The sequence below is a fragment of the Otolemur garnettii genome, unplaced genomic scaffold, assembly GCF_000181295.1.
Source record: "Otolemur garnettii isolate 467f Iridium unplaced genomic scaffold, OtoGar3 scaffold00020, whole genome shotgun sequence".
Taxonomy (NCBI): domain Eukaryota; kingdom Metazoa; phylum Chordata; class Mammalia; order Primates; family Galagidae; genus Otolemur; species Otolemur garnettii.
In genome coordinates this window covers 22,315,989-22,328,710 of record NW_003852415.1, presented here as the reverse complement: position 1 = coordinate 22,328,710, position 12,722 = coordinate 22,315,989, and the positions used below count along the sequence as shown (strand labels likewise).

Here is a 12,722-nt window from a genome sequence, read left to right as displayed (position 1 = left end):
TATAGGCGCCGAGCCACAACTGCTTATCTTAACAATGTCTTCCTTTTCTTAAAAATACTTTATCAGTCCAATTTTTATAATTTAAATTGAATCTAAACAAAATTAAAAGTTTAAACGTAGAAAGGCTGGGTGAGTGACTCATGCTTGTAATCCTAGCACTCTGGGAGGCCATGGCAGGGGGACTGCCTGAGCTCATGGGTTCAAGACCAGCCTGAGCAAGAACAAGACCTTGTCTCTAAAAATAGCTGGGTGTGGTGGCGGCTGCCAATAGTCCCAGCTACTTGCGAGGCTGAGGCAAGAGTTTGAGGTTGCTGTCAACTGTGAGGCCACAGCACTCTCCTGAGGGCAACAAAGTAAGACTCTGTCTCCAAAAAAAAAAAGTTTAAATGTAGAGACTTTATTTTGCAGAGATGGAGGCAGGTTGTCACTGTGATTCCATAAAGGTGTTAAATAAACAATTTCTTAATAGTTCTTGCAATGTAGTAGTCTTATTTTTTAAATTTAAATTGGTTTTTTTTTTTTTCTATTTTTCACACTGGCCCTTCCCCTGATCAAGCATGTTAAGAAGAGCATTCCATGTGAAAGTTGCTTTAAAACTAGTTTCTCTAGGTAAGATATCAGCTGACCCGGAAATCAGTGATGAAAAATATTTCTTGATAGTCACTCAGCTGTACTTCTTCTTCTTTTTTTTTTTCAAGCTGTCACCCTGAGTAGAGTGCTATGGCATCACAGCTCACAGCAACCTCCAACTCCTGGGCTCAAGTGATTCTCCTGCCTCAGCCTCCCAAGTAAGCTGGGACTACAGGCGCCTCCCACAACGCCTGGCTATTTTTTGGTTGCAGCTGTCATTGTTGTTTGGTGGGCCCAGGCTGGATTTGAACCCACCAGCTCAGGTGTATGTGGCTAGTGCCTTAGTCACTTGAGCCACAGGCGCTAAGCCAACTCAGCTGTACTTCTTATTCGCTCTCACCACAGCTCACTCGCCCATGCGGTCCCAAGGAGGGCTGCATCTCAAACAATTAAATTAAAATGTATGGAAAAATCAAAGGGAAATTTTTTTTGAGACAGAATCTCATTCTGTTGCCTCAGGCTACAATGCAGTGGCATGAGCTTAGCTCACAGCAACCTCAAACTCCTGGGTTCAAAGGATCCTCCTACCTCAGCCTCCCAAGTAGCTATGACCACAGGTGCCCTCCATAACACTCAGCTAATTTTGTCTGTTTTTAGTAGAGATGGGGTTTCACTCTTGCACAAGGTAGACTTAAATTCCAGAGCTCAAGAGATCCTCCCCAGGCTGGGCTCCTGTAGCTCAGTGAGTAGGGTGCCAGCCACATACACCGAAACTGGTGAGTTGGAGCCTGGCCCTGGCCTGCTAAACAACAATGACAACTGCAACCAAAAAATAGGTGGGTGTTGTGGCGGGCATCTGTAGTCCCAGCTACTTGGGAGGCTGAGGGAAGAGAATTGCTTAAGCCTGAGAGTTTGAGGTTTTGTGAGCTGTGACACCACAGCACTCTACTGAGGGCGACATAGTGAGACTCTGTCTCAAGAAAAAAAAAGAGATCCTCCCCCCTCAACCTCCCAGAATGCTAGGATTACCGGTGGTGTGAGCCACAGAGCCCAGTTGAATCAAGGGGAAAGTTTGACTCTTCCTGCCTGGTTGTTATGTATGAGAACCAGAGCCTGTCATCTGGACTGTGTGGCCAAATCAGGGTCACCTGGTTACCCCTCTTTACTCACACATACAGAAACAAGTACTAGCAAGCCTTTTAAAAATAGGTGGATGCTAAGGGAAGGGGGAACCCTGTGTATATTAAGATTCTCCTACTTACTGAAATTAATACAAATGAAACTATCCTATTATATTCACCCTTCTTTTATATCAAAACTAATTCTTACGCAGTTTTGTATCTGTTTGGATGCTTTTGGCTACGCATATCAGAAAATCAAACTCCACGACCTAAACACCAGAGGATTTGTCATCTCCCACAGTAACATCCTGAGCAGGGTGGCTCCAGGCAGGCTGGGCTGGCCTGGCTCTGCTCTTCAGATGCCCTGCTGGGCTCTTCCTCCCTCTAGGTATGGCTTTCCCGTTCAGGATTATAGCAAAACTGGTCACACCTCCAAACTTCACGTCCAGATTTGACAATGTCTCCAGAGAAAGAAAGGCTGCATCTACCATGAAGTCGCAGGGAGGGACCCTTCTTGGAAGTCTCCTGGCCAACTGTCCTCTGTGCCAGAGACCAGACCAAGCTTGTCTCCTGGCACACAGCTTGACCACGTATCCCAGGCTCCCGTGCAGTCAGTGAAGCTGTGGGACTGGGTTTCAGTGGAAGGAATTTGCAGAGGTGATGAGCACCTCTTCCAGGAGGTTCATAAAGCTTTCAATGTGTGATTGTTTGTTTCTCCCCCTTCGTCAGACTTCAGGCAGGAGTGCAGATCAACCCTGGTAGGAGGCCGAGCGATAGAGGAAGGAACCTGGCTCTCAAATCAGAGTTGGGAGGAGTCTTACTCGATTATCCGGAACATCTGTTGAACATTTTACACAATGCTGAAGTCATATTTTGGGGGGTTTGTTTGTTACATCCTTACCTCCCAGAATTGAGTTGTATGTCCATCCCTTAGCCAATCCTTAACAAGAAGAATGGAACACCATGGATGGTTTGGCTCAATTAGGATTTCCCCCTAGAGCTGGAGACAGAGGCTCCCTCCCTGGATCTCCTGCGCAGTGTGGCCACCTGAACAAATCAAGGTTCTGCTGGCAAGGAGGACAATAGGGCAGCTGTCGGGGAACCAGCAGCATCTACAATAATCTAAGGTTCACTTTTCTCTTCTGAGTTGCATTATGGAGTCATAGCTTTACACTGACAGACTTATCTTTGGGAAACTGACTAAACAAAGACCTCAAGTGGCTCACTCCTTTGGCCAAAATCGTTCTGTTTCCTCTCAGAAGTCTGAAGTAAAAATCAGTAAAAACTTGGGGGCTGTGCTGCCTAATGGTCTCAAACCCTGTTAAGATGTACAAACTCAGGCTGGGCATGGTGGCTCATGCCTATAATCCAAGCACTCTGGCGGGCCAACGCAGGTGGACTGCCTGAGCACATGAGTTCAAGAATAGCCTGAGACAGAATGAGACCTCATCTCAAAAAATAACCACGTGTGGCTGGGTGCAGTGGCTCACGCCTGTAATCCAAGCGCTCTAGAAGGCCGAGGTGGGTGAATTGCTTGAGTTCACGAGTTCGAGACTAGACTGAGGCAAAAAGCAAGACCCTGTCTCTACCAAAAATAGAAAAACTAAGGCAAGATGCTCTCTTGAGACCAAGAGTTTGAGGGGGGCTAAAGCAAGAGAATCATTTGAGCCCAAGAGTTTGAAGTTGCTCTGAGCTATGACACCATGGTACTCCACCCAGGGGGACAGCTTGAGACTCTGTCTCAAAAAAAAATGTACAAACTCATCTAATTTCAACTAGTCATAATGTATCCTAGCAGGAAAGAAACTGCATACCCAAAGTGGGTAATTTGAAGAAAGTTTAATTAATAGGAGTTTTTACAAACCAACTCACATACAAATTCAACTTAAGAACAAATCTACAGAACTTATCTCATTTGTAACCCAGGGATTATAACAGGCAGCATTATTTTGCTTTCTCAGTGACATAAAAACAGTGAAATTCCTTAGCATTGAATGTGCTTCAGAGTCCACGAACTCTGTTTAGTGCTTACTATAGGAAAGGGCTCAGGAATGTAAGAATACACAAGTCATTGCAGGAAGTTCCCTCTGCACGAAGATTACAAGGTGTTAAGGGTGAACTGTTACACAAAGGAAAGCTAATACTCCACTTACAGGGTCCAGGGGTTTGGATCGTGCCCAGGTCATCACTGTGGATACTAAAATAAACACCTTTCGCTTCTCAAAATGGACAACTTCTTCATTTAGTGCTGTAGGGCCAAGAAGCAGAGCAGTTATTTGCATCCTTGAACAACTCATTTTCGAAATCATGTGTATTGTTAGTTACCAGAGGGTATGAAGTTACCCCTTCTTTGAGGAGCAATATAATACCAGGGTGGTGGGTGGTGTTACCTCCGATGATGCTCCTGTCCCCACCACTGTTCCTCCAGTTTTCCCTCCAGTTGCCCCATCCCTTCTGAGCTCAGCTCACATTTGACTCCTTCCTGTTTCCTGGCCTGTAACTATGCTTTCACATTTTTGGAGGGCAGGTGATAGTAATAATCATAGCTGACATGAATTACAACAATGTGTGAGCTTTGTTGAATTGTTCCAACCATGAGGAAGGCACTACTGTTCTCTCTCTTCTATAGATGGAGAACTCAGGCACAGTTTGTCTAGAGCCATAGAGGCAGGGATGGGGCAGAGAATACAATCCAGGCTGCCTGGCTGCTGGGCCTGTGCTCCCCTGCCATGCCATCTGGTCAGCTGCACAGGGAGGGGAGCCGGCTGGGGATGGGGATGGCAGAGGATCCGAATCTGAAGATGATACTCCTCCTAGGAGTTCATGTAAGGCAGCCATGTTCAGCTAAAACCATTGTGGAAGGAAGTAATTTGGGGTAGACAGAAAAGTGAACATTTGATTTCCAAAGGGATTTTCACTTTGCAAAAGGCCCATATGTGGCTGAGCGCGATGGCTCACACCTGTAATCCTAGCATTCTGGGAGGCTGAGGCAGGTGGATTGCCCTGAGCTCACAGGTTCGAGACCAGCCTGAGCAAGACCAAGACTTGTTTCCAAAAATAGCTGAGCATTGTGGCAGGTGCCTGTAGTCCTAGCTATTTGGGAAGCTAAGGCAAGAGAATCGCTTAAGCCCAAGAGTTTGAGGTTGCTTTGAGCTATGACACCATGGCACCCTACTGGGGGTGATAAAGGGAGACTCTGTTTCAAAAAAAAAAAAAAAAGGCCACATGTTTAAGCATTGAATCTCCTTGAATGCATTTGGCAAGTGATTCCATTAAAATATTCTTTATACTGTAGAATTTTCTGCAAAAAGAAATCTAGACTATAAAGTGGGCTCTAATTAAATTGTCATAAGGACTCAGTGACACATTTGTTATGATATATATAGGCATATGAGGTGATTCCCCAAACAATAAGCAAAAATATAAAATGCTAATGTCTTAGATCATGGATTTCTATCCTAAGAGGAGAAAGTATTATTAAGTGTAAGAACATTATGTTCACACATTAATCTCAACTTCAAATGTCAATTTTAGTTTCTATTTTTATTCTACTAACAGAAATTGCCTTTCAATTTAATTTTGCTCTTTTAACCTCTCTTCGATGCTGTGCTTCAGTTGGCCCATTTTGTGAATACTTGACACACTTTGAGGTCTTCTAATTGGGTTATCCTTTTTAACTTATGATATTTATAATGGGGCCAAAACCATGTGCTCATTTTAGTTTGAACACACCTTTTATCTATATATGCAAATATTTTCTTTCATTTCTAATAATTTATTCCTTTCTGCTATCTCATCTTACCTTCCTTTCATTGTGTCTGGCGAGGTAAGAAAAGTCTATATTTAAAAATAATTTAATAACGGCTCGGCGCCTATAGCTCAACCGGCTAAGGCGCCAGCCACGTACACCTAAGGTGGCGGGTTTGAATCCCCAGCCCGGACCCGCCAAACAACAATGACGGCTGCAAAACAAAAAAAAATGGCCAGGCGTTGTGGCGGGCGCCTGTGATCCCAGCTACTTGGGAGGCGGAGGCAGGAGACTCGCTTGAGCCCAGGAGTTGGAGGTTGCTGTGAGCGTGATGCCATGGCACTCTACCCAGGGGAATAGCTTGAGGCTCTGTCTCAAAAAAAAAAAAATAAATAAAAATAAAAATAATTTAATAAGGGCGGCGCCTGTGGCTCAGTGAGTAGGGCGCCAGCCTCATATTCCTAGGGTGGCGGGTTCAAACCCGGCCCCGGCCCAACCTCAGCCAAAAAATAGCTGGGCGTTGTGGTGGGTGCCTGTTGTCCCAGCAACTCGGGAGGCTGAGACAAGAGAATTGCCTAAGCCCAGAAGTTAGAGGTTGCTGTGAGCTGTGTTACTTTATAGAACTCTACTGAAGGCGACAAAGTGAGACTCTGTCTCTACAAAAAAAATAATAATAATTTAATAAAATTTTAGTAAAATGTAATATATATTCCCTGTAATAAAAACAAGATCTAAGAATGCACATCAGGTAAAATGACAAAATCCCCCAGTCTATGCACCCAAAGTAACTCCATGACCTAGGCGACTCTAAAGGCAGAGAAGAGTCCCTGCCTATACTTTGTTGCAAACACAAATACTCTATAGCTGAAAAACAGTGTGATTCTGTTAAAACCTTTCCTCCAAATAGAGAAGCAAATGTTTCTTAAATATTTAAAGCTCTTTGTTAGAAAGAAGGAAGCCGTAGACACAGTCTACATTTCTTTTTCTCACTTTTTTTTTTTTAAGAGACAAGAGTCTCACTTTATCGCCCTGGGTAGAGTACCATGGCAGAGTTACATACCTCACAGCAACCTCCAACTCCTGGGCTTAGGCAATTCTCTTGCCTCAGCCTCTCCAGTAGCTGGGACTACAGGTGCCCGCCACAATGTCTGGCTATTTTTCTTAATTGCAGTTTGGCGGCGCTGGGTTTGAACCTGCCACCCTCGGTATATGGGGCCCAGTACCCTACTCACTGAGCCACAGGTGCTGCCCTCTACATTTAAAGACAGAGTCTCAAGCTGTCGCCTGGGTTACAGTGCTGGGGCATCACAGCTCACAGCAACCTCAAACTTGGGCTCAAGCAATTCTCTAGCCTCAGCTTCCCAAGTAGCTGGGACTACAGGCTCCCATCACATCCCAGCCTATTTTTTTGTTGCAGTTGTCATTGTTGTTTTAAGTAGGCCCTGGCTGGGTTCGAAACTGCCAGCCCCAGTGTGTGTGGTCAGTGCCCTACCCACTGAACTATAGGCACCGCCTATACTCCACATTTTAAATGCAATTTCATGGTTTGACAAATGACCAAATTCCTTTGAAGGCCCACGGGGTGGTGCTAAGAAAGGGCTGACGCACATCCGGTACAGCAGAAAGTCAGGGGTCAAGGTCCATGATTCAAAATCAAGGGCTCAGTCTCTCTCCGCCTTAGCGCCATCTTTCTAGAAACCTCCGCGCCATGAGAGCCAAGCAGAGGAAGAGGTGAATGCTCAGGCTGAAGCGCAAAAGGAGAAAGATGAAGCAGAGGTCCAAGTAAACTGCCCACTTGTGCTTTTGAGAAGGCCTCAGAGAAGGAACGTGGGGTGCCAGAGGCTGAGGACGCTAGTACAAGCTGCGGGACTGCTTGCTACTGTCTGGAGCTTGCTCTCTGTGGATCTAAGACCTCATCGTCATCTGATCGCCGAGACCACCCCTGAGAGACCCACCTTGCTCACACCAAAACAGTCCTACTGGTCCTTTGCCCTGGACCTGACATTCTGGACTCACTCTGTTCTCAGTTGTGGGTTGATAACAAGTACATAATAAATCATACCTTCTACTGTTTTGGCTGGAGAAAAAAACAAACAAAATCAAGGGCACCCATGTTAGTGAGGGGTTTTTTATGTATTAAATGAGGTTGCTTTGGAGAAGTAGGAATAGAGCAGGAAGGAAATGCAGGGAATTGTTGCTCTCTTCAAGAGGCATCCATATAGGATGAAAACTTTTTTCTTTAAAGACAGGGTCTAAATGTCTTGTCCAGGCTGGAGTGCAGAGGCTCCGCCATAGCTCATTCCAGTGCCCAACTCCTGGGCTAACATGATCCTCCTGCCTCAGCCTCCCGAGTAGCTGAGCCTGGCTAATCTTTAAAAGTTTTTGAAAGAGACAAGGTCTTGCTATGCTGCCCAGGCTGATCTTAACTCCTGGCCTCAAGTGATCCTCCTACCTCTGCTTCTCAAAGCACTGGGATCATAGGCATGAGCCACCTCGCCCACCATATTTGGATACTTTTATGTATTTAATGAATTTGACGTTGCTTTGGGGAAGTAGGGACAAGGTAGAAAGGAAATGCAGTTAATTGTTCCTCTTTATTCTAAGCCTTCCTATGCTTTTTAAATTTTCAAAACAGGCTGGGCTGGGTGGTTCACGCCTGTAATCCTAGCACTCTGGGAGGCTGAGGTGGTTGGATTGCCTGAGCGCACAGGTTCCAGACCAGCCTGAGCAAGAGTGAGACCCCCATCTCTAAAAATAGCCAGGGAGTGTGGTGGGAGCCAGTAGTCCCAGCTACTTGGGAAGCTGAAGCAAGAGAATTAGTTGAGCCTCTTAAGTCCAAAAGTTTGCGGTTGCACTCTTCCAAGGACGACAAAGTGAGACTCTGTCTCAAATAAATTAATAAATAAATTTTCAAAACATGTCCAGGTTTTATTTCAGAAAAAAAAAAATTTACAAACGTAAAATAAATTGCAAGTATATCTTATAGGAAAAATCAATTCAAAGCCTGGCACAAAATAAGTGCTCAGGGATAAAATGCAGGAAGGAGGCTTTAAAGAAGCCCTGCTCCAAAAGATGATACAATGTTCATGTTTTTTTGTTTTTTCATTTGTTTCATACTAAAAGAAATTTAGGCACAAACTTATACATGTGAAATCAAACATTCTAAGCTCCTGAGGAATCCACACATTCACAGACACATTTAAAATTTTGTCATCATTTCCCTGAATACAGTACAGTCACCATTCCATATCATTGAATTTAAGCCCATATATAGCTTTGCTGTTGATTTAATTTAAAGGTTGGTAAAGGTTTGTATAAATAAAGTTTTATCGGAACCTAGCCAATACATTTACATGTTGTTTATGGCTGTTTTTCCCTTGCAGAGTCAAAAATATTCATTATGTAGCCTTTTATAGAAAAAGTTTGCCAACCTCTGGTCTAATCCATCTAAAACAAAAATATTGAAAGTATGAGATGTATTATGCTGTTCTAGTCTATTAACAGTCTATTGCCTGTTCTAGTCTAAAATGATTGTGCAAATACGCTGATTTGCTCTCCTCTTTACTCCAGACTTAATGAGAAAATAAATCACAAATGCACCAAATTACTAACCACCACCTTATTCTCTTAGACCCGAGATCCTTAGAGTTCATTATATTTTCCAAAGCATTTCAAAATGCAGGCATTCTCTGCAAGCCTTTCTTGACCTTTGCCATCAGAGAACATTTGTTGAATTGAAGCAAATCCTTCCAGTTAGAAATAATCTTTCCCCTCTTATGAAGTCACATCACTCTCTCATATACCTTGTGATTCTGCCCTCTGTGTTGCATTAGAGTTTCTCCTGCGTATCTCGTGTGACTACAAGTGCCTTGATGGTAAAATAACCCTTATTTATCTTTGTATTCTCCCCACCCAGTACATTTAACCCACCTCCTTAAGCGGTGCCTGTAGAATGAATCAAGGTTGAATAATTGAAAGTCAATGTTTCATTGTGTTGATGATTAACACTATTCTATTCTTCAAAAGTACCTATCCACAGGCATATTTACTAGCATGGATTTCAGGGTGTAAGTAAGTCTCAAACCAGCTTTTTCATGGCCCTCATTTGACTTGTAAGCAAAGTAAGCTGCACAAAAATATAATTTCTGGAGAAGAAAGAGTACACCTCACTGACCAGAGACTGCCCATGTGGCTTCCTCTACTTGTTGGGAGTTCTCAGTAATGTTATAAATGATAACGTCACACTCCAGCAGGCGCAGGAGAAGGTCTTCTCGAGAGATGTTCTGGGAAAGAAAAGTGACAGTCATTTGCAGCAGGAAGCTACCAAGGTAACCTTAACATTTAGATGAAATGACAATTTCCAAAATAGATAGGCTACATGGAGGGGGGGGGGTCCCACAGGAAACATTGCTGGAAGGATTTCAATTTAAAATAAAATTTAGCTCTTTTCTCTATGTAGTTAACAAGTGACAAAGAAAGTTATGAAGATAGCCCGGAACAGATGATCAATAAATTGCATAATGATCTTAAGTACTATTTCTGCATGCTATTTAAACTCCAGCGCAGAACGGGAAGAATTAGAACACTCTGGAAGAAAATGAGTGAAGCATTTCAAAGTAACTCAAATTGTATGAAAAAGTATTTGAGAAATTCTGTGGTCACGAATCACGTAGGAATGCTGATGAGTGATTAATAATGGATTGTTTCACAATCTTCAAGATGGAATTAATCCATTCTTTTTCTAGATATAAGGTGCCTTAGTACAGTTGACTGTTGGGAATATTATAAAAATCCAGAAACTTTTAATGGCTTAAAATACAAAGTTCATACAGTAGACAGAAGGAACTTAGGTGATCATCAAGTTTTATTTAATAACTAGTCTTTCCTTGCTCCATGCGTGCCTCCCATTTCCCAACAGTGCAATACCATGGGTGGATATTAAGGTTGTCATAAAAGGACCCTGGCTCTCCAAACCAGGTTTGCAATTGTTGCTATTCCCATGGTCTTCAGCATCAGATATTCCTCTACATTTTCCTGACCAGTTGCATTCAAGTAGAGCCCTTCAGCTAAAACTTGGTCTCTTACCACACAACTTGATTGGAGAACAAAGGAAAGGAGATGGCTTTGCTTATGAAATGACAAGACTCCCTTGGCAAGGTTAACACATCCTTATTAAATTAAACAGCGCACCTCAGACTTCAGGTTTCTTCAGCCCTGTTCTCTAGGCCTCTTTGTATCCATCTGCAGTAGTTTGCTAGAGCGGTTGCAACAAACTACCACAAACTGAGTGGCTTAAATAATAGGAGTCTCCTAGTTCTGGAGGGTAAAAGTCCAAGATCAAGGTGTTGCAGGGTTGTTTCCTTCTGGGCTGTCAGGGAGACTTTGTGCTGTGCCTCTCCCCTGACTTCTGCTTGTTGTCTGGCCATCATTGCCATTCTTGGGTTGTAAGGTATCACCCTGATTTCTGCCTTGATGTTTATGTGGCGTTCTCCCCGGGTGCTATGTCCAAATTTACCCTTCTTATAAGGATATTGGTCATAGGTGACTATGGGCCCACCTTAATGACCTCCCTTTAACTTGATTTTCTCTGTAAGGACTTTGTCTGAGCTCATAGTCTGAAGTAGTGGAGGTTAGGACTTCAGCTTTGAAGGGAGACACAATTCAACCCATTCAGTAGCCATTCATTGTCTTATTTGGACTGAATGTGGGAGAAGGAAGCTCCTCTGAAAATATTTATCCTAATATCAATGTTTATTTTATCAATAGCACAACAATATGAAAGGCCACTACCTTCCCAGTACTCCTGGAACTAATCTAGGTTTAGGAATGACACACAAAAGAGGAGAGAACACTGGAAGAACAGGAAGAATCAAAGATGTGTGTTCTAGATGTGCCCAAGAGAAAGACTAAAGCACCTGTGATTCCAATTTGTAAAAGCAGGTCAGAGTGGTGGCCATAGAAAAATATACACACTTGCAGTGAATCGCCTGTGGCTCAGTGTGTAGGGTGTCAGCCCCATATACTGAGAGTGGAGGGTTCAAACCCAGCCTCTGCCAAACTGCAACAAAAAAATAGCTGGGTGTGGTGGTGGGTGCCTATGATCCCAGCAACTCGGGAGGCTGAGGCAGAAGAACTGCCTAAGCCCAGGAGCTGGAGGTTGCTGTGAGCTGTGATGCCATAGCACTCTACCGAGGGTGACAAAGTAAGACTCTGTCTCTTAAAAAAAAAAGAAAGAAAGAAAGAAAGAAAGAAACAAATTTTTTTTAGAGACAGAGTCTCACTTTGTCACCCTTGATAGAGTGCCATGGTGTCACAGCTCACATCAACCTCCAATTCTTGGGCTCAAGCCTTTCTCTTGCCTCCACCTCCTAAGTAGCTGGGACTACAGGCGCCCACCACAATGCCTAGCTATGTTTAGAGATGAGGTCTCACTCTTGCTCAGGCTGGTCTCAAATCTGTGAGTTCAGGCAATCCGTTCGCTTTGGCTTCTCAAGTGCTAGGATTACAGGCATGAGCCACCATACCCAGCCAGCCAAAAATTTAAAGTAGAGACAACATGGCTAATCTCTATCATAAGAGAAAGGCACCCCCCAGCCCTGGCACAAAGTGGCTCTAGAGAGAATGAGAGGCAAAGAGTAAAAACATATTGTCTGGATGTTGGGACAGAAGGTGACTCCTCCCTTTATTTACTCCAAGAAAAAAAACCATCCATACTTACAGAGTAAGTCTCCACAGCAAATTCCGGCCGAACACTTTCGGGGTGGGAAACTGTTCCCACAATCTGGAATGTGCCTTCCTTCATTTTGGCGAATGAAATTTCTGGCATAGATAACTTATTTTCATCTTCTTCTTCCTCTTCTTCTGTAATTTCTTCAAGGGAAGCCCCAACTACGCAGTTGGATAGAAACTACAAGAACATAGAGATTCTCAAATACAAATAAGAAAAAGGGCAGCCAATGAATGATGATTCTAGAAATGAACCTTTAATTGGGGGGTTGTTAGATGTTATACAGGCAAGTCAAATGCTTCGCACACTGTTACCCTATTTAATTCTTGGAACAAGGCTCGGCGCCGGTAACACAGTGGTTACGGCACCGGCAACATACACCCAAGCTGGCGGATTCAAACCCAGCCCGGGGCAGCTAAACAACAATAGCAACTGAAACAAAGATAGCCAGGTGTTGTGGCAGGTGCCTGTAGTCCCAGCTACGTGGGAGTCTGAGGCAAGAGAATCGCTTAAGCCCAAGAGTTGGAGGTTGCTGTGAGCTGTGATGTCACAGCAT

The 12,722-nt window shown here is 43.7% G+C and overlaps 1 protein-coding gene across 1 annotated transcript in view; it reads right to left on the bottom strand.

Annotated features, from left to right (window-relative positions):
- Positions 1-12,722, bottom strand: part of AK7 (adenylate kinase 7) — a 96,811-nt gene that overhangs the window by 74,867 nt on the left and 9,222 nt on the right. Inside the window, 3 exon segments of the mRNA XM_003787088.1 lie at positions 3,845-3,939; positions 9,614-9,722; positions 12,158-12,346. Coding sequence (XP_003787136.1) covers positions 3,845-3,939; positions 9,614-9,722; positions 12,158-12,346 — 393 coding nt within the window.